Genomic DNA, 21,679 nt, shown 5'->3' with positions numbered 1-21,679 from the left:
TTGGTTCAAAATGAGGGGTATATTCTTGTAGGTTTAGTGTGTGCTGGTTGTCCGTTTTCTCTGGGCCTAAAATCCCATTTGGCTTGGTGTCTATCTGGCTTCTTGCTATAAAGCAAGAGGAGTCTACCACACACACATACAGTGGGGAGAACAAGTATTTGATACACTGCCGATTTTGCAGGTTTTCCTACTTACAAAGCATGTAGAGGTCTGTCATTTTTATCATAGCTACACTTCAACTGTGAGAGACGGAATCTAAAACAAAAATCCAGAAAATCACATTGTATGATTTTTAAGTAATTAGCCAGTCTCCAGACCTGAACCCAATAGAAAATCTTTGGAGGGAGCTGAAAGTCCGTATTGGCCAGCGACAGCCCCGAAACCTGAAGGATCTGGAGAAGGTCTGTATGGAGGAGTGGGCCAAAATCCCTGCTGCAGTGTGTGCAAACCTGGTCAAGACCTACAGGAAATGTATGATCTCTGTAATTGCAAACAAAGGTTTCTGTACCAAATATTAAGTTCTGCTTTTCTGATGTATCAAATACTTATGTCATGCAATAAAATGCAAATTAATTACATAAAAATCATACAATGTGATTTTCTGGATTTTTGTTTTAGATTCCGTCTCACAGTTGAAGTGTACATATGATAAAAATTACAGACCTCTACATGCTTTGTAAGTAGGAAAACCTGCAAAATTGGCAGTGTATAAAATACTTGTTCTCCCCACTGTACATACTAAGAGAGAGTAGGAGAGAGAAAGAGGAGTGGAATTGACAAAGTTAATAAGCCCAATGGCTGCACGAAAGCTCCTGAGATTTTTTTAATGTATCAATAATGGCCCTTACCACTCTCCATAGCTCATTCTGATCCAGTATAATTATGGTTTCATTTGCTCTGACTGGGAGAGCAGACTGAGAAATGGAAATGAGTGCTTTCTGTGAAAACATGTGCGCTTGGTTTTGGAGCTTTTATCCTCTCCAAGATAATAAATGGCCTCTGTCTGAAATGCATTATATATCATTCTGACTGTAGTCCACTGTACAGAGAGAGGGAGAGTTGGTGTTGACATAATGTTGATTTATGTGTGTGTGTGTGTTTCTGTGGCAGTAGATTGTGTAGCTCCGTACATGTGCGTACAAAGTGGCTGTAGATTGTGCGTCTCAAAGTATGTGTGAGCTCTGTTCGTGTGTGTATGTCTGTGTTCAGACACAGTGGTTATAGTGTCTCACCCCACTCTTGGTGCTCTCCTCCCTGGCTTAGATGGAGCATGTTCCCCCTTACGACGTGGTCCCCTCCATGAGACCCATAATTCTAGTGGGGCCGTCACTCAAGGGCTACGAGGTAAGGCTACTGTATGTCTCAATCTCCCCATTAAAACAACATTCTTTATGTTTTATTATATCTGTCATATTCCATACCTCAGTTTGTCTTCTCCTCATCTCCCACCAGGTGACTGACATGATGCAAAAGGCTCTCTTTGACTTTCTCAAACACAAGTTTGAGGGCAGGTGAGTTTCAGGCCAGCCAGAGAACATGACTGAAATATTTCCCATTTTTAGTATAGGTTGAAAATATCTTCAACTTAGTATTTAGTTAACCTGCTTTTAGACGTTTCCAGTTCTCAGCTCTGATTGGTTGATCATGTTTCTTCCAGGATATCCATCACTCGGGTGACAGCAGACATCTCCCTGGCCAAGCGCTCGGTCCTCAACAACCCCAGTAAACACACCATCATCGAGCGCTCCAGCACCCGCTCCAGCCTGGGTAAGACAGGGCAAGACACCTTTGTGCCTTTCTTGTACCTAAAACAAAACCATTGATCACAATAAGCGCCAGGACTGGCTCTGTGCCTTTCCAACACACTCCCACGTGATACATTTCAAAAAGCTTTGTTAGTTAATGTTTCTTATCATCCATTGGGCTATTGTGTTGTTACCTTTCACTATCTGTGTTTTCATATATCAACCTTAGCTTGTGTATGTGTTTGATCCTGCGGATGACCTGCCTGACTCTAAATGAAAAACCAGTTTGTACTTGGACAATGACTGGTGTTTACCTGTCTCTGAGTATTGGGAGAAAGATATTTAAAAGTATTGTTTCTGTTGGTAATAGCTACCTGTTCAGCAAAAGGTCAGGGAATATTGGTTGATTGGATGTTAGCATCTATTGACGACATACAGTAGGGAGCCTCATAGTCGCCCATTCAACCATTGACCTAAATTGGATTACACAAATGTTTTTACTTAGAAGGTCATCAATCCACTCCATTTGGGATAGATAGTCTGCAATATCAGTGAGTAGGGCTAAACACAGAACAACAAGGCCCCTCTAGAGGAGAGGCTAGCTGAGCAGAGAGGGGCGGTGTAGCCTGTCCACAGGAACCTGCCTTCTACCTTTATTACTCACTGTCTGAGTCTGATCTGGCCTCTTCTCTTTCTCCATCCTGTCTTTTCCTACCCTCCACCCACCCGTCCCTCTCTTCCACCACTCTCCTTCCCTCCACTCTCTCTACGTCTCTCAGACGTACTGGGTACGTATGCTCTCAACCCCACGAGGAAAACAACCAAGAGCTTTTTTTTCTCTGTTCTCCTCCCCTGTCTATCGTTCACTACTCTCCTCATACACTCATACCTCATGCGTCTGCCTGTCTGTCCGTCTGTCTGTCCTTTTCTCTGTTCCTCACACGCTTGTGAGAGCCTGTTGCTTGCAGTAATAAATCAACTTGAACTAAGGCTTGGAAAGAGTACACTAATTACACAGCAGTATGAGTGCTGGGTGGCTCTGGTGGCTCTAGGCTGCTCAGCTGAGCGTCTGCCTGCTGTCTGTCTGTCTGTCTGTGGTTCAGGGGAAATGTGATAGGGGGCCTGGGGGGCCAACTGTGGTCAGGGATGAGCGTACAGGGGAAGCTGATACTCCCCCTCCATCCCCCATTGCCTACCACCCTGTGACCCAGAATCAGGGACCCTACTGTTGGACCTACTGGTGGTCCTCTGTAGCTCAATTGGTAGAGCATGGCGCTTGTAACGCCAGGGTAGTGGGTTCGATCCCCGGGACCACCCATACGTAAAAATGTATGCACGCATGACTGTAAGTCGCTTTGGATAAAAGCGTCTGCTAAATGGCATATTATTATTATTATTATTATTATTATTACTGTAAAGCAACATGTAATAACACTTTACCTACAAGGAGCCTGTATGCATACTGAAACTCAAACACAATTTGATTGTATTACGACCATAGACGTTCATATATTCATGTTTATATACCGTACATCATTGGTTACTACCAATCTGATACAGGGAACATATTCTTCACATACAGTGAGAGAAAAAAGTATTTGATCCCCTGCTGATTTTGTACGTTTGCCCACTGACAAATACATGATCAGTCTATAATTTTAATGGTAGGTTTATTTGAACAGTGAGAGACAGAATAACAACAATACAATCCAGAAAAACGCATGTCAAAAATGTTATAAGTTGATTTGCATTTTAATGAGGGAAATAAGTATTTGACCCCTCTGCAAAACATGACTTAGTACTTGGTGGCAAAACCCTTGTTGGCAATCACAGAGGTCAGATGTTTCTTGTAGTTGGCCACCAGGTTTGCACACATCTCAGGAGGGATTTTGTTCCACTTCTCTTTGCAGATCTTCTCCAAGTCATTAAGGTTTTGAGTCTGACGTTTGGCAACTCGAACCTTCAGCTCCCTCCACAGATTTTCTATGGGATTAAGGTCTGGAGACTGGCTAGGCCACTCCAGGACCTTAATGTGCTTCTTCTTGAGCCACTCCTTTGTTGCCTTGGCCGTGTGTTTTGGGTCATTGTCATGCTGGAATACCCATCCACGACCCATTCCTCCTCCTCCAAACACGGCGAGTTGAGTTGATGCCAAAGAGCTCGATTTTGGTCTCATCTGACCACAACACTTTCACCCAGTTCTCCTCTGAATCATTCAGATGTTCATTGGCAAACTTCAGACGGGCCTGTATGTGTGCTTTCTTGAGCAGGGGGACCTTGCGGGCGCTGCAGAATTTCAGTCCTTCACGGCGTAGTGTGTTACCAATTGTTTACTTGGTGACTATGGTCCCAGCTGCCTTGAGATCATTGACAAGATCCTCCCGTGTAGTTCTGGGCTGATTCCTCACCGTTCTCATGATCATTGCAACTCCACGAGGTGAGATCTTGCATGGAGCCCCAGGCCGAGGGAGATTGACAGTTCTTTTGTGTTTCTTCCATTTGCGAATAATCGCACCAACTGTTGTCACCTTCTCACCAAGCTGCTTGGCAATGGTCTTGTAGCCCATTCCAGCCTTGTGTAGGTCTACAATCTTGTCCCTGACATCCTTGGAGAGCTCTTTGGTCTTGGCCATGGTGGAGAGTTTGGAATCTGATTGATTGATTGCTTCTGTGTACAGGTGTTTTTTATACAGGTAACAAGCTGAGATTAGGAGCACTCCCTTTAAGAGTGTGCTCCTAATCTCAGCTCGTTACCTGTATAAAAGACACCTGGGAGCCAGAAATCTTTCTGATTGAGAGGGGGTCAAATACTTATTTCCCTCATTAAAATGCAAATCAATTCATAACATTTTTGACATGCATTTTGTTGTTATTCTGTCTCTCACTGTTCAAATAAACCTACCATTAAAATTATAGACTGATCATTTCTTTGTCAGTGGGCAAACGTACGAAATCAGCAGGGGATCAAATACTTTTTTCCCTCACTGTAGATGCAGTGTATATGGGGGAAATGTGCAGGTTAATAAAAGCTAGGACAGTTTGTTAGGTTTTCATAATTTTAGGTGAAGTTTAGGTGAAGTTCATTTCTCTTATCTCTCTGTGGAGCCTCTGGTCCCTGAGTCGCTGCCTTCCGCCTGCAGGTTTAATTCCCTTTCTACCTCAGCCCGTCTGCAGCCCGCAGCCCCTCTGTAGATTACCTGTCCCCTGTTATGCCCCCCCCCCCTCCAAACATGTCCACACATCTGAGCGTATGATAAAGGGGGACAGCCAAGCTGTTAAAACCATACAGGCTCTTCTAGGGTTTCGCTGAAGGAGAATGAGAGTCTACAAAGCTGAAACATCCAAACAGACTAATACGTTTGCAATGTCTGATAGCTCTAACAGCGAATGTTATTACACTTAATCAGTTTCAGATTATTTTATTAATTGACATGTTCAGAAGAGTATATCAAGTGCCATCACAGGCATCTCATTCTTATAAGCCTCCTTCCTTCCCGAGTTTAAGTCGATATAAAAACTTATGTTAGAGATCATATTTACCAATGCAAAACATCAGTTACTACTCATTGGAATGTGGCAACAGAATGAAAATGTCTCAATGTTCCATTTAGCCATGTGTAAATGGAACGTCTAATGCGATGGGTTCTGTTTCATATGCACAGAACCTTTTGCCAAAATGTTGACATGCATGATACAGTATTAACATTCCACATTTGCATGTGTGTATCCTGTTATTTTGTAATGGTAAGTGTTTGAAATATGAGTTAGCAAAGTGGCAATAGTCACACTGATCTCATGTATACTCCAGAAGGGACTTAATTGTGGACAGAATTGAGATTTGACAACCAATTCAATTTGTATACAGTATGTGTATTCAGACACCTACTATACCCCGTTACTTATTGCATTCCCATGTTGTTCTCTGCCACATAGCGGAGGTGCAGAGTGAGATTGAGCGTATCTTTGAGCTGGCCCGCACCCTGCAGCTGGTTGCCCTAGACGCAGACACCATCAACCACCCCTCTCAGCTGGCCAAGACTTCCCTGGCTCCCATCATCGTCTACATCAAAATAGCCTCACCTAAGGTACCCTCTGAGATGAATTACTTTGTGATAGATTGACTTCCTCCATCACATCTACTGAAATGGTATGCACAGTGACCAGCAGTGTGTTGTTGCCTGTCTCCCTTCAGGTCCTCCAGAGGCTCATTAAATCCCGGGGGAAGTCCCAGGCCAAACACCTGAACGTGCAGATGGTGGCAGCAGACAAACTGGCCCAGTGCCCCCCTGTGAGTGTCTGTATGTGACCCTGGATTCTGTGGCCGAAAGGCGCATGTTCTTACATGCTGTTTGCCCTGAACAAATGAATTCACAATGACCAGTCTGAACAAAGGCATTGGCTTAACATGGAAATGATGCCCTTTTAGGTAGTTGGCTGAATCTTAGAAGTTGAAAGGTGAGACACTAACATAATGTCCCTCCATGTTGTATGTAGGAGCTGTTTGACATCATCCTGGATGAGAACCAGCTGGAGGACGCCTGTGAGCACCTGGCTGACTACCTGGAGGCATACTGGAAGGCCACGCACCCCCCCAGCAGCAACCCCCCGAACCCCCTGCTCAACCGCACCATGGCCACGGCCGCCCTGGCCGCCTCCCCAGAGCCCGTCTCCAACCTGCAGGTACAGGTGCTCACCTCCCTGCGCCGCAACCTGGAGTTCTGGCCCGGCCTGGAGGGCCCCGGGGCCGAGGATAGGAAGGTGGCCGAGCACGCCCTCTAAAGGCCAGCTGTGGGGGGGACAGCTCAGGGGGAGAGACACCCCCTTCCTAACCCAAACCCGGCTGCCTGCTCTCCAGATATACTCCACCCCATCCTCCCTCTCTCCATACCTCCCCTTGTCCTGAAAGAAGGAAAGAACCTAATCGCATTATGTTTAGACTATGTCCTCATTCATAATACTGTATAGAGAAACACCACATACATGGAGAGAGGGAGGGAGCTGTTTACTGTAGAGTGTATACTGGGTTCATCACATTGGATCCAACTCAATAACACACACACTTACACAGACATTCATATTCACACACACATCAGAGTACTCAGAACAATATAGGTCCCACACATTACTGTAAAAGCCTTCTGTGTTAGAAAACTCCTACACACAAACACAGAGAGGACAAACAGAGAGCTTCGTCCTCTTCAAGAAAACCTCTCTGCAAATGACACAGTATCTTAGAGCAACACACACCAGAAAATTAGAAAAGGAGAGCTACTGTGGGCAGGACACTGGATCTAGACCAAACCAGCACTGGGAAGGGTTTTCAGTGAGAATAACACGCACACAATCACATTGATGTTGTGAAATGAATTGACGGGGGCAGTTATTGGAAGAAGTGAAAATCCTCCATCATCCATCCATCAGTCAGTGAGGTACCTCTGTTTCTGGTCTGCTGCCTATTCCCTGTTGACTATAATTGGGAGAGAAAATTGAGTTGTGTGCCCCTTACCCAACCTCAGGGCTCCCTGCCTGGCCTCCTTTCTTCAGCACTCCTTTATCGTCTGGGAAACGGTGTCCAGTTTGCTTCCCTCCTCCGTGTTGCCATGGCACCGTCCCTGAAAAGGAGCGAGTCATCTCGGCCGCTTGGTCAATGTGTGTCTTGTTGTTGTGGCATCATTTCTAGTTTTCTGATTTGTGTGGCGTGGCAGGGATGGGCTGTGTTTGTGTGTGTGTGACCGTGCATGCATATGCGCGCGCGTGTGTGTGTGTAAAGTGGGCCATGACTAATAGGAATGTCCTATTTCATTAATTCACACAGCAAACTCTAACCAGCAGAAAGATGATCATCTGGGTCTCATCTCCAATCAGCCACTAGCTTCAGCCAAATACATATGGCATGACTCATGACTGTCATAGTTCAAGACCTTGTAAAAGTGTCCAAGCTGTTACCGTATATCAATGAGTTATACCCACATAATTGATTTAATCATGTTCAGTTAGACATAAATGCACTATTATGAACAGTGCTTTCTCTGATACAATAGGTCATATTTTATATGTTGCGGCTGGATGTACATTGTCTTACGTCAGATACCGCGTCAATTCCGCCTGCACTGATCTGTCTCGGTTGAGGGCCGAGCGTCGCTTAGGAGTAACACAATCTGACATGACAATGGCGGCTGCACGGATTCATTAGAATTCGTTCAGATGGAGGAGATTTTGTTAAGTTATTATTTTACTGTCAATGCGTGTGACTAAGCTCTGCCTATTCAAAGTCATTAGCAAGAATCAGCCAAATGATGGCTTGACCCAACTCTAAAGTGTATTGTTAATTGTGCTGAGTTAAACAGAATGTAATACTTACTACTTAGGATTAGGAACATGCCTGAATGAAAAAGAGATATCACAATTAGTTGAAACATCATTTTAGCTTCTGTGAAAAATCAGACAGAAGAGGGCAGTGTTGGTTTTGCAGCCAGGAGCTGAACATTGTGTTTTGCTTGCCTAATGACTGCTTCTCTTACAGGTGAATTAACACATTTCTGTAGCCTATGGAAAATATTGTGTGCGCCTGTGTGCATGTATTACATACAAAAAATAATGTCACTTTGACCAAGTAATGATTTCAATGCAATAACAATGCAATAACGGTGTGTTTTAAGTACTGCATAAATATTTGAATTGTTATACTGTAAACCTCTATTTGTGTTGCATTGTGAACTGACTGACTGACATTACTGATATCCTGCTTTATCTAACTGCACCCTAACCTGTCCTAACCCTGTTGACTAACCCACTGCCTGGGCCTTGTTCTGTCTGTCTCACTGTGTCTCTGCATGGCGTGTGGTGTGGTGTTGGTGTGGCTCGCTGCAGGGGCCGTACCTGGTCCACGGAGAACAGAAGCGGGAAGGGCCTCTGTCGGAGTGCGGTGGCAGCGGCAGTCTCCATGACTACCAGAGTGACCAGGGAGGGAAGCAGCAACAGCAGCAGCACCAACAGCAGCAGCAGCAGACCTACCTGCGCTCCTCACGGGGCCAGCTACGGGGAGGGGGTGGGAGGGGCCTGTCCCGGCAGGACACCTTCGACTCAGAGACGCAGGGCAGTCGGGACTCAGCCTACACTGAAGCAGGGGACTCTTGCATGGACATTGAGACCGACCCCTACGAGGAGTCTGAGATGTACCGTGGGGTAGGTGGCGGGGGCAGCCGCCTCCACCTGGCCCAGCACCACGACCGCCAGGCCTCTTGGGAAGACGAGGGGGCTGAGCCGGACCAGGAGAACCTCAACCACCCTCCCATGCCCTCCCACACCCAGCCTGGGCAACACGGCCGGGCCAAGCTAAGGGAGAGGTACTGCCAGGAACCTGGGGACACCGGCGCCAACATGGGCCGCAACAAGAATCAGGAGGACTGGGGGAGGGACGTCTACATCCGCTAAACACACATCACATCACAACGCATGGGCTAGGAGGCTGATGGAGGACAGACTGTGGGAGGAAGGAAGGGTGGGAGGGAGGGGGTTCACGGTTCAGGCTTGGGATTAGCGGGGAGAGGAGGGGTTTGGGGGCCATGCCAATCAGAGGCTCATGAATTAATCTGTTTACAACCCTATTAAAGAGGTACTTCTTTCATCGTAGAGTACACCATAAAGAAAAAAACAACTGCCAGATGCCATCCACCTCATTCAGTTATTTTAGCTATATTCAATTTATTTATGTTTTGAGAAAAAACTCTCTTTTTTTGTTTATTTTGTTAGTACTACTGCATGAATACCATGGAATCCTACTGAACTGACAGCACGAGGACAGTTATCATTATGATTGTGAATTTATGATTGTGTGATCTGTATGGCTCAATCTCTGTAGTGTAGAATGTGAAGGCTGATAGAGCTGTAGTCTGTCATGTCTGTCCTCTTCAGTCTTAAACAGGGTTGTATGTCCCATGTACAGTACAGAGCATCAGGGTCTCTATCCCCACAGCTTCAGGCTTAGCTTCACGATTCATCCACTTTCAGGATGGATCCGAAGCTTTTTGAGTCCCTCTCCTCCGATTCCTCATCACCCAGACCTTAAAAGCTATCTGGTGGAAAAGTTGCCATCATTTCTTTAGAATTGTTTATTGAGATAATTGGTTTATTCCTTTTGATGTGTACCTTAATGTTAAGAATAAAACACCCCAAAGACACTACTTCTTCTTCACTGACTGGCTTCAGCCATAGCATTTAAATAGAACTGTATTTGTCTGGTCTGGTTGTCCCATCTGTTTCCTGCTAATTTAGGGGTCTGTCTGTGGGTGATAGCTTTGCTCCTGTAGTATACACTGTATTTTCGAATGTGGTACAGTTCATAAGCAGCACTACAGTAGTAGTCGTTTGAATGAAATGTCCTACCTAATAGTCTCTCACACCCTCAGACTTTACTTCAAGAAATCACAAGTGCCGGAATGTTTCGCCAAGCCACGTCCACCATTGTCATGGTGGGATGTCTTAACTCTTGTCACACTCACTGTTTTCATATCTGTGTGTCTCTACTGTATGTGTCTTCTTGGCTACTATCCTGCACTGTAGCCCACCCTGTCGCTCCAGCCTCCAGCACGATGTCCACCGCCATCTTGTTTTCTCTGCACCAGCTTTGTGTAGTCTACGTGTTACAGGGTACACTAACAGTTATATAAGAGTTGTTTTGCATGGTAAATCACCCCAAACGTTCACCCAAACAGCTAGCTTATCTGAATGTCAGATGCCATGCACTTCTCTTCTTGATTTCTGACTGACTTTAGTGTTGTTTTTCCTGTGTACATTTGCATTTGATAAAATCCTCAGTTCTTTAGCGCTAGTGAGAATGGGAAGGGGGGGGGGGGATAGGTACAAAACATGGTCTTTAACTCAGTTAACTAAATGGAGGACCCATGAATGTCTTTGGTGGGCTCCTTCTGCCCACTGATTTCATCAGTCAAATAAATAAATATTAAATAATGATTCGTAAATAATGTTTATTGTTGCGTTCTCGCAATTGTTAAAAATATGAAAGAACATGTATCATTGGTGCCTGATTGTAGCTACATCTTGCTTTTTCTGCATTTCATTTTTAATCTGTGGATGAATTCGTATTTTAATTAAAATTTTAATCAGAAAAAAAAGATGCTTGGGAATTTCATTGTGTCACTGCTTTCATTGTTGAAATGAGATCACTGATTATTATCAGGAAACGTTTTTTTTTTAAATACATTTTAAAAGGAAGGAAGAACCATATAATGTTCTATAGGAGGAAGTAGTTAAGTAAATATCTTGAAGTTTGGGTGTGGTGGTCCCTCTTCCTGAATCTGCGATCATATGTTGCATAGTTTTTCAGGCTTTCCTCAATGCCCACACCATGACCCAGAGAGTGATCCCTGACTGAGTCCTACCATTACACTATTATTGAGTGAATCCCATGTAAATAAATAGAGGCCTGATTAGTGTTCTGTTTAGGGTGAATGTCAGTGTTGGCAATATTCAGGTGGGATCCGGCTATGATATTCAGTAGGGGCAATGGGGCATACACTTCACGGGGCAACTAAGATATGAGTGTTATAGTACAGTTTTTTAAATATATGAATGTGAAGTGTAACAGCTAGAGATCCTGAAGTTACATGGCAAACACATTACTCCCTGCAGTGCCATAAAGATCCAGACTTCTAAGCAGAGGTCTGATGTTGTGTCACTTCTACCACCAGAGGACATTTTAACTTGGGTAAGTCAAGCCCTGAAGTTTATTCAAAAACATTCTCATACACAGGAATAGAAAGGGAATTCCAGGGGAATGTCACAGTCATTGTTTTACTTTCTGTTGCTATCAATAAATCTCACCTGTAGAATTCCCCTGAAATGAGGCTTGAGCAAAGTACACGGGACTTACTTTACTGGGCAACTAAGATATGAGTGTGCCGTTTTTAAAACAATTTATGGATATTCATGTGATTGAAGAGGATCAGCTAGTGACCCTGCCCACTGGCCACAGATGTCAATTCAACGTCTATTCCAAGTTGGTTTAATTTAATTTAATTTAAATCGAATCAAATCCATTTTTATTTGTCACATGCGCCAAATACAAGAGGTGTAGGACTTGCCGTGAAATGCTTACTTACAAGCCCTTAACCAACAATGCAGTTCAAGAAATGACCAGTGTGTGCCCATGGGTGAGGTTACACGCAAGAACATTACCCACTGCACTGTTGTGAAATAAAGATCCAGATTTCTTAGCGCCTGAGGTTGTGAGACTATCGCACTTCAAATTGGAAAAGTCATGCCCTGAAGTTTATGATAAACACAATCTCAATCACAGGAATAAAAAGGACATTCCAGTGGAATGTCACGGTCATTGTTTCACTTTTGGTTCCTATTAATAAACATCAGTGGTGGAAAAAGTACCCAATTGTCATACTTGAGTAAAAGTAAACATACCTTAATAGAAAATGACTCAAGTAAAAGTGAAAGTCTAAAAGTATTTGGTTTTAAATATACTTAAGTATCAAAAGTACATGTAATTGCTCAAATATACTTAAGTATCAAAAGTAAAAGTAAAAGTACAAATAATTTCAAATTCCTTATATTAAGCAAACAGATGGCCCCATTTTCATTTTTTTTACGGAAGGCCAGAGGGAACACTCCAGCACTCAGACATAATTGACAAACAAAGCATGTGTGTTTAGTGACTCTGCCAGATCAGAGGCAGTAGGGATGACCAGGGATGTTCTCTTGATAAACGCGTGAATTGAATCCTTTTCCTGTCCTGCTAAGCATTACAAATGTGACGAGTACTTTTGGGTGTCAGGGAAAATGTATGGAGTAAAAAGTACATTATTTTCATTAGGAATGTAGTGAAGTAAAAGTTGTCAAAAATATAAATAGTAAAGTAAAGTACAGATACCCAAACAAACTACTTAAGTAGTACTTTAAAGTATTTTTACTTAAGTACTTTACACCACCTGATAAATATGTAGAATTCACCTGTTGAAATGAGGCTTGAGGAACTATTATGTCCTTCCGCGTCCATATATGGGTTGATGCGTTTTGCGTTCCCCTCCCATTCGTCAGAGTTCTCATTTCATTCGTCACGTTTTGCTACAGAAGCGTGGCCACGCCCTCTTTTAAACTGAGGAATTCATTTGCCCCGCCTTTTTCCGTGACTCGCTCCAATCATCCCCCAAAAATCTAGCTAGCTAAGTAAACGAATGCATTGCCTATTTTGATCGCAGAATCAATTTGGTATCGATAGACAACGCATGGACACATCTAGTTTTGTTTGTGTCGACGAACGTAAGAAAAATACCTTTCTAGGCTGTGCTACCTAATTTTTTCAAGGTAGCTGGCTTAATAGCCTCGAATCACAGCACAGGGTTAGTTATCAGTACAGTAATTTAGCTAGCTATCTTTGCTCGAAGTGTGGGGTGCCTATTGTGTTAGCTAACCAACTACGGTTAACAGCTATCTGATTTGCTGTGTTTGAAATATTTTGACACTGAGTTGTCTTCATTCTCATCACCGGTGGATATGGGACTACTTTTTACCAAGCTGATGACTGTCTTCGGAGACAGAGGTAATCATTTGTGTGCCTGGATACATTTAGCTAATTTACTGCTATTATTGTTGCTCTTAAGTAATCTCCACTCAGTGCCTGATCATTTCTGCTTGATTGGTTTGCTAACGTTAGCTGCTTTGTAGCACAGTATTGTTATGGACTGGATTTAAATTCGGAGAAAACGCAAGAAAAGCTGTTAGACACAAGTTGTTTTTGTTTCAACATTTGGTTGCTGATTTTCAATAACGTTAGTGACAGCTTCAATAATGGTCAATTTCGGCAAACTCATTGTGCTTCAATAAGCCTAGTTAGCTAAGTTTCTAACCACACCGGGCACCTTCCAATAACTGGTTAATTTCTGTCAGACACGAGCTAGTCCATACTGGATGTTATGTTCACTGTGTCAACGTTCTGCACACGTGTCCCGTGTAATTATCTGTTTTCTATGTAGCGTTAGTGATGGTGAATTGCAGTAATATTATGCAACCAATAACATTTTGTCAAGCAGTACTGTTTACCTCGTTGATGAGATGATGGCAGGGTATAGATCGCTGGGGTTGACTATCGGGGTCAAATGGTCCTTGTTTTACCTAATAGTAACACTGCAAACAAACACAGAGAGGTATTGTCCCTTTGGATAATAAAGAACGTCTGCACATGTTTTTCAGATCTGGTATTTTAATGCATGACTAGACTCTTCAAAGAGAGTCCATCAGTTAGATGTGTTATCATAGTGATGATTGATTAGCTTTGGGGTCACAGATATGTGAATGGCAATCCGTGTGTTTGTTATGTAGAAGTGTGTAAACTACTTTTCTCTTTTGTTCTCTCATAGAACACAAAGTGATTATAGTGGGCCTGGACAATGCTGGGAAGACCACTATCCTCTACCAATTGTGAGTGATATCAAAATAGATTTGTATAGTTCATGATCAGATTTATGCAAATTATATTTATAATCACTTAGTCATATCAATCACTCTGTCCCCTCAGCCTTACCAAAGAGGCGGTCCACACCTCCCCCACCATTGGCAGTAACGTAGAGGAGATCTCTGTACGCAAGACCCGCTTCCTGGTGTGGGACATCGGAGGCCAGGAAAGCCTGAGAGCCAGCTGGAACTCCTACTACTGCAACACAGAGGTACGGATCTGTTGGTGTGTGTTCAGCAGAAAGTCTTTGTCGAGGTACAGCATGTGTGTTTTCGTTTACGTAACAAAGTGTGCACTTGTGTGTTGGTTTCTGGCCAGTTACAGCTAGAGTAGAAATAGAACCCTGATGAAGGTGTTGATGCCTAAACACTTTTTGCTTGAACTTCCCTTTCCCTCCAAGACTCTCTGAATAGCTACAGCTGGCGACAATATGTTTTTCAGCTGTCCAGCGATCAGGCCAACACTGAGTTATTACACATTAACCAGCAGATGATTGTTGTTGTCATTGATAAAGCATGGGAAGACTATTACATCATCTGTTACAGAACCAACCATGTCAGTCTGCTGTCCTGAGTATCCCTCTAACACTCATACTCAGACTGTTACTGAAATCATATTCAACAGTTATGAGATGAGAGCACTCAGAGCCAGAGGTACAGTTAAGTGAGTAAGTTGGTCCCCTTTGGCAAGTGTATTCAGTTGGCTTGATTGTTTTGTCTCTCTTCAGATTGTGATTCTGGTTGTGGACAGCACAGACCGTGAGCGCCTAACTCTGAACAAAGATGAACTTCACCGCATGCTTGCACATGAGGTAACAACCACCTGTTTTTTTGGGGGGGATCAGGGGAAGTGGGGAGAGGGGGTTCAGTTCAACCTCACTGTTTAGATTTTTTTTCTGAATACCAGTTTCAAATACAAGAATGCACCCTATTCATTCTTAACTTCCTTTTTCCTGTAAATGATGCACTGGAAATATTAGCCGATTGGTATTTCCTTATTGTATCAACAGGTGAATGAGTGAGGATTACTTTTTAAAACAAGGGCACTTCGTTTTCTAGGTTGTTTACATGTTCCATTGTCACTCACCTTATGTAGCTTTTTGAAGGTGCAATATGCAGAAATCGCTCCGCCATTTCCTGTTTGAAAAAATTATAATTGTTCACCTAATTTCAGTTTATGTGACAAAACAAGCAAATATAGTGTAGAAAATCGTTGTGAAAAATATTTTTATAACCAGAAATATTGTTTTTTCAGCTGTTTGAAGTTGGTGTATAAAACCGCTTGCTTTCAATGAGAATGACATATCTATAACTCACATTTCTATGTGAATTTGGTCGGGTCGCCCAAAAAGTTACATATTGCAGCTTTAACATTGCAGCTTTAATATTGACGCGTGAGCTCTGTTCATGCTCTCAAGATGACTCATATCACCACTAACAAACAAACTGATTACAAAACCATGATGGGTTGTTTCACCATTTTCCCTGTGTGAATCAGTGCATTGACAGCTGAGCTGTTCAGTTTCCGTTCCGCTGACACTGCTCTTTTCTATTATCTGAGACGTCACAGCGGTGAAATTCTGTAGATTTCCACAGGAAGCTCTCAGATGTGTAAATATGTTGAATATAAAAACGAGAACCGTGCCTATCTCGCTTCTCTCCTGTCCTGTCTGACTGGTGTGTGTTGTACCTACAGAATGTAACCCTGCTTATCTCTCCTGTCTGACTGGTGTGTGTTGTACCTACAGAATGTAACCCTGCTTATCTCTCCTGTCCTGTCTGACTGGTGTGTGTTGTACCTACAGAATGTAACCCTGCTTATCTCTCCTGTCCTGCCTGACTGGTGTGTAGGACCTACAGAATGCTGCGATTCTAGTTCTGGCCAACAAGCAGGACATGAAGGACTCTATGACGGTTGCAGAGATCTCCCAGTGCCTCACCCTCAGCTCCATCACAGCCCACTCCTGGCATGTACAGGCCTGCTGCGCCCTCACAGGGGAGGGGTGAGTACACTGTGTAACTACAGACACACCTGGGCCTCCTCTCTCTGTGTGTCTGTCTGTTATAACATTCCCATCATAAATAACCTTAAGTCACTCAAACACAATTACATTTTCAAAACTATTTCCATCTCTTTCTCCTAACCTCCAGACTACCTGCCAGTCTGGACTGGATGAGGTCTCGTGTACTGGCCAGTTAGAACTCCTTCCGTTGGCTCATCCCAATTGGAACCAGGACAGCTATCCTTTGACCCAACAAACACAACCTCTCAGACGTCGCAGCCGAAGCCACAGTGCCCAGATTAGGACTTCCACTATCTGTAGTGACACTGCCCCTCTGAGCCCCAGAGCTGGCCCCAGACCTGCCCTGTCACCCTCATGCCTTACCCAGCCCTTAGTGTGTCTGCAAGGGCTGACCAGGGTCCAGGTCTGCCTCGGGATAGAGGAGGCCTGGAGGAACTTGGCAGAACCTCAACTAGGCATGCCAGTGTGCATGTGCGTTAGCATCTGTGTGTGTGAGACTCCGTTCTAGAGGTCCACCATGTTTACATAAGAATCCCTACCTGTCAGACCTGATTCTATAAGGGTGACACAGTATGTCCCACATAAGCTGACTAGTGACTTATCACAGTATTGAAGCCTCTTGTCCTCATGAACTCAACAGAGATAGAATGGGAGGTTGCATCTGATTTCTTTAACATACAGATTTGTACTTCTGACCACAGTACAACTGGTTAAAAGAGGCCAGACCTAATGCTGATCACACTGGTGCTCAGCCTTCTAACCTATCAATGCACAAATTACTTGAAGTATTTATATCAAAGAAGGAAAAGGGAGTTGCTTGACAGTGAAAAATAGTAGCATGCTTGCTGTTATAAAAGTAAGATAACAAACAAGTATTGTCTGGTTTTAAAACAGGTTAATCATGTATTTTTTATACATATACAGTCGCTATGTATTTTACAGTATACAAAATATTTGTTTTCAAATAAATGTTATTGATAAACTGTTGACTGGGCTGCTGCCTTTGTAGTAGGGGAATTACAGATGGAACAATTTGGGAATGTCTGAACCAATGATTTATGTACTGCAAAAAAATATAAACGCAACATGCAACAATTTCAAAGGTTTTACTGAGTTACACTTCATAGAAGGAAATCAGTCAATTGAAATAAATATATTAGGTCCTAGTCTATGGATTTCACATGACTGGGCAGGGGTGCAGCCATGGGAGGGCATAGGCCCACCCACTTGGAAGCCAGGTCAACACACTGGGGAGCCAGGCCCAGCCAATCATAATGAGTTTTTCCCCACAAAAGGGCTTTTTACAGACTCCTCATCTACAGAATACTCCTCATCTTTTATTTCAGCTCATGAAAAAATGCACGTTACATGTTTTTATTTTTGTTCAGTATATACAGTACCAGTCAAAGGTTTGGACACACCTACTCATTCAAGGGTTTTTCTTCATTTTTACTATTTTTTACATTGTAGAATAATTGTGAAGACATCAAAACTATGAAATAACACATATAGAATCATGTAGTAACCAAACAAGTGTTAAACAAATCAAAATATATATTTTATTTGAGATTCTTCAAATAGCCACCCTTTGCCTTGATGACAGCTTTGCACACTCTTGGCATTCTCTCAACCAGCTTCATGAGGTAAAAAAATATATTTTAGTTTAACACTTTTTTTGGTTACTACATGATTCCGTATGTGTTATTTCATAGTTTTGATGTCTTCACTATTATTCTACAATGTAAAAAATAAAGAAAAACCTTTGAATGAGTAGGTGTGTCCAAACCTTTGACTGGTCCTGTATATACACTAGATCAATGGTTCCCAACCTTTTTTGGTTACTGTACCACCAACTGAACTTTGCTCTGCCCGGAATACCCCGTGAATTTTACCTGTAGGTCTATGGTTTAATGAGTCTTCTCAAGTATCCTCCATGGATAGGCCAAGTACCCCCAGGGGTCCTAGTACCCCTGGTTGGGAACCACTGCACTAGATGACTGACAGGTGTGCTGTTTTGAAGCCACCTCAACTCCATCTCGGCACTCCCCAACCATTGTAAAAAATATTTTGGAAGCTATATAAATTGATTTATTAATGTCTACATTTGTTTTTGCCAGGTTTATGTTATTACATACACCTTAATGCATAATTATTGAGCTAAACATAAAAATGGAAAAATATATAAAAATATTTTCCTATAAGGTGTGCTATGCAGAAATCGCTCCGCCGTTTCCAGTTTGCTTAAACAAGCAATGTGTAGAGAATCACTGTACCATTTTTTATATTGTATTTTCAGCTGGTTGAAGCTGGTGTACAAAACCGAACGTAAAAGACTAAAAAAACTAAACTTAAGAACTGGAAGCATAGAAATAGTGCAGATCTACCACTTCTTAGACTTGCTTTCAATGAGAATGACAGATCTATAACTCACATTTCTATGTGAATTTTGTGGGGTTGCCGAGGTGCCTTATTGTTACCAACGTAATTAGAGCAGTAAAAATAAATGTTTTGTTATACCAGTGGTATAAGGTATGTTATAAACTGGGTAGTTCGAGCCCTGAATGCTCATTGGGCCAGTATGAAAAAAAAATATATATAATGTATGCACTAATTGTAAATCGCTCTGGATAAGAGCATCTGCTAAATGACTTAAATGTAAATGTAAGACACCTCGGGGGTTTGCATTGCAGTGTGCCTAAGAACAGCCCTATGCCATGGTATATTGGCCATATACCTCATTGCTTAAATACATAGCATCAGCAATCCAAGGTCTTTTTACCGAATTGTTTTTAGCAGCTACACTACACTTTCCTAGTCTTGCTTACACCAGCCTCTCCACAGCTCGCGCGTTAGCGGGTTCAAAATAGGGGGCATCCGGATTTGAACCGGAGACCTCTTGATCTGCAGTCAAATGCTCTACCACTGAGCTATACCCCCGCTGTACCACGAATGGAATATAAAAGCTCATTATTCTAAGGATATCGTAAATTGTGTTCATAAATTAGGAAAACATTATTTTATGCCGTACAGTTGTTATTTTCGGTAAAAAAAAAAAATGTATTTCATGGTTTATCGACGTTTTTCAAGACATGTTCGTCTGTTTGGAGAGCGCAAACCGTGCATTCGTTTCCTCCACTAAGAGGCGACAAATACAAGCGTTTCCTGGGTGCTTTCAGTACAGTACACACAGTATTTTATATAGACTATCAATATATAAATATATATGTTATGAACATGCGTGCACCCTAAACACATTAGATAAAAAGATGGGTTTGGTCACAGTGGTAAACCTCAGATAGTAAAACTAGTCCTGTCGTGAATTTCATTCGTGCATTTGCTATATAACAACAACAATAACCACTCACATTACACATTTCGAGCAGGTTAATCCATTTACATGAGCCGTTTATGGTGGGGCCTTGGTGATGACACAATTAAGGGTGGAGAATGTTGTTAAAAGCGTGACCTCGGAAACCAAAAAACGTGCGAAAGGGTCTGTTCGGAAGACTGCAAAAAAACACCTCTGCAGGCCTTACCACACCCCAGCCACTTGAAATGACATTTAGGTTAATTTGCATCACAACAAGGAGATTGCGTGCCTCAGAATTTCAAAAGTAAATCTGGTGGTGATAGAAACGTGTGAATGACTAGAGAATGACTCTGACTGCAGGAATACAATAGGCCTGCAATACAATGAATTACCTTCCATCAGGCATGTCTCCTACACTTCCTACACAAGGGATTTGAAGGAATGGGTACCATTTTAACAGCTAGTTTGTCCTAAATGAAAGATAATCCGATGGGTTATACCATGTACAATAAATATAGGCCTAATAGTATGATGGCAACAATGTCTGACAGTAATAAACTTAACCATTTTACTGTAACAGTTATGATCAGGTAACAAGTTTTAGACTGCCAGCTGATATTATGAGTGCCCATTGCTATTGTCTTTTAAATTGTGTCTTGTACATAAGATTGTCCACTGTATGGTCCACAAGTACCTATGTAACTACTTTAACTTAGTCAGGGATAACCATAACTATTCCACTAGAAGGAGTGAAACCAACATTGTTCCTTTCAGATTTAAGAGTGGTATGGGGAAAGAAACCGTTTTGGACTAATTTGTTTTCTGACATTCTTTGGAATAGTCTTCCAAAGAACTTGAAATTCATAACCTCCATGATCATTTTCAAGTTCTCACACATAAAATGGCTAAATAGTAGCATGTCTGCAGTCTAAGACTACAGTATGTGGATGAGAAGAAAATGCCTCGGGATAGTATATGGGATGACTTTTGGTGCCTATTGTGTATCATATTTGGATTGCCTTGTATATATTAGGGATTGATTGTTGTATATATTAGGGATTGATTGTTGTATATATTAGGGGTAAATTAGACAAGGGTGATGAACCTGTCCAGGGTTGTTTATTATGGAAATGGAACTGTACTATTATGAAACAAACAAAAAATGTGTCTGTCATTGTCTGTAGCTACTACCATTGCTGCCAAACCTTGCTGCAAATCTACACATTTAGCCATGGAGCGGAGAGAAGATTGAGCAATTTTAGAACTCATTTCATGCAATTCTACACATTTTGCCATAGGGTGGAGAGAAATGTTTGATATCTGAGTGAGACTGAATAACAAAATCAATGGGGGCCCCCCAGTCGTTCAACCATGATAACAAGTTAAATAGCTGGCAGCTAAACTAACTTAACAATCTAAAATATGTTAGCTGACATGGGCTAACATAACAAGAGAAATACTGCTGATGCACAACCAAATGTCAAAATAGCACCTTGTCTATTCTACTATTCTAACTCGCAACAGTAAATTGAGACCCCGACTGAGTTCCAAAAAAAAGAAAACAAATATTTTGTATATTTTTGGGAGGGGGGATTGATCTGAGGGCCTTCAAAAGTTCCTCGGCGTGCGCATCACATAGGACCTGAAATGGTCCCTTCACACTGACAGAGTGGTCAAGAAATGTGTCTTGGCACCCTAAGACCCTCACAAACTTCTACATATGCACCATTGAGAGAGCATTCTGTCAGGCTGTATCGCCGCCTGGTACAGAAACTGCCCCGCCCGCAACCGCAGGGCTCTCCAGATGGTAGTGCGGTCAGCCCAACGCATCATCGGGGGCACACTTCCTGCCCTCCAGGACATCTACAGCACCCAGTGTCACAGGAAGGGCAAGAAGTTCATCAAGGACCTTAGCCACACGAGCCACGGCCTGTTCACGCCGCTACCATCTAGAAGGCGGAGACAGTACAGTTGCATCAAAGCTGGGACAGAGAGACAGCTTCTATCTCCAGGCCATCAGACTGTTAAACAGTTCTCACTAGCCAGCCTCCGCCTAGTACCCTTCCCTGAACTTTAGACACTGTCACTAGCCGGCTACCAACCGGTACTCTACCCTT

General features: G+C 42.7%; 2 protein-coding genes across 3 annotated transcripts in view; both read left to right on the top strand.

Annotated features, from left to right (window-relative positions):
* The window catches only part of LOC311138200 (voltage-dependent L-type calcium channel subunit beta-1-like), a gene marked incomplete at both ends in the record, with an annotated part of 34,909 nt that extends 25,730 nt beyond the window's left edge, over positions 1–9,179 (top strand). Inside the window, 7 exons of the mRNA XM_084172876.1 lie at positions 1,264–1,344; positions 1,453–1,511; positions 1,658–1,767; positions 5,679–5,830; positions 5,938–6,033; positions 6,240–6,425; positions 8,616–9,179. Coding sequence (XP_084029002.1) covers positions 1,264–1,344; positions 1,453–1,511; positions 1,658–1,767; positions 5,679–5,830; positions 5,938–6,033; positions 6,240–6,425; positions 8,616–9,179 — 1,248 coding nt within the window. The remainder of the gene's footprint in view (positions 1–1,263; positions 1,345–1,452; positions 1,512–1,657; positions 1,768–5,678; positions 5,831–5,937; positions 6,034–6,239; positions 6,426–8,615) is intronic.
* A 3,726-nt stretch (positions 9,180–12,905) lies between these two features.
* Positions 12,906–17,351, top strand: arl5c (ADP-ribosylation factor-like 5C). 2 transcript variants are annotated; one of them, XM_084184022.1, is made up of 6 exons: positions 12,906–13,317; positions 14,135–14,195; positions 14,293–14,440; positions 14,957–15,040; positions 16,080–16,231; positions 16,380–17,351. In XM_084184022.1, exons 1-6 carry the CDS (start codon positions 13,272–13,274, stop codon positions 16,426–16,428), a joined length of 540 nt encoding a protein of 179 aa, XP_084040148.1. In that variant the 5' UTR covers positions 12,906–13,271; the 3' UTR covers positions 16,429–17,351. The 2 variants fall into 2 exon arrangements, with proteins under 2 accessions (XP_084040148.1, XP_084040149.1); XM_084184023.1 differs by having other exon boundaries at positions 12,979–13,037.
* Positions 17,352–21,679: the final 4,328 nt, after the last annotated feature.

The sequence above is a fragment of the Coregonus lavaretus genome (assembly GCF_964263955.1).
Source record: "Coregonus lavaretus genome assembly, chromosome: 2".
Classification (NCBI taxonomy): Eukaryota; Metazoa; Chordata; class Actinopteri; order Salmoniformes; family Salmonidae; genus Coregonus; species Coregonus lavaretus.
This window is presented reverse-complemented; position numbering and strand designations above follow the sequence as displayed.

Coding starts and splice junctions, on each gene's coding strand:
- arl5c (XM_084184022.1), top strand. CDS start 13,272: ATGGGACTACTTTTTACCAAGCTGATGACTGTCTTCGGAGACAGAG. Junction 14,196..14,292: donor ACCACTATCCTCTACCAATT/GTGAGTGATATC, acceptor CTGTCCCCTCAG/CCTTACCAAAGAGGCGGTCC. Junction 16,232..16,379: donor TGCGCCCTCACAGGGGAGGG/GTGAGTACACTG, acceptor CCTAACCTCCAG/ACTACCTGCCAGTCTGGACT.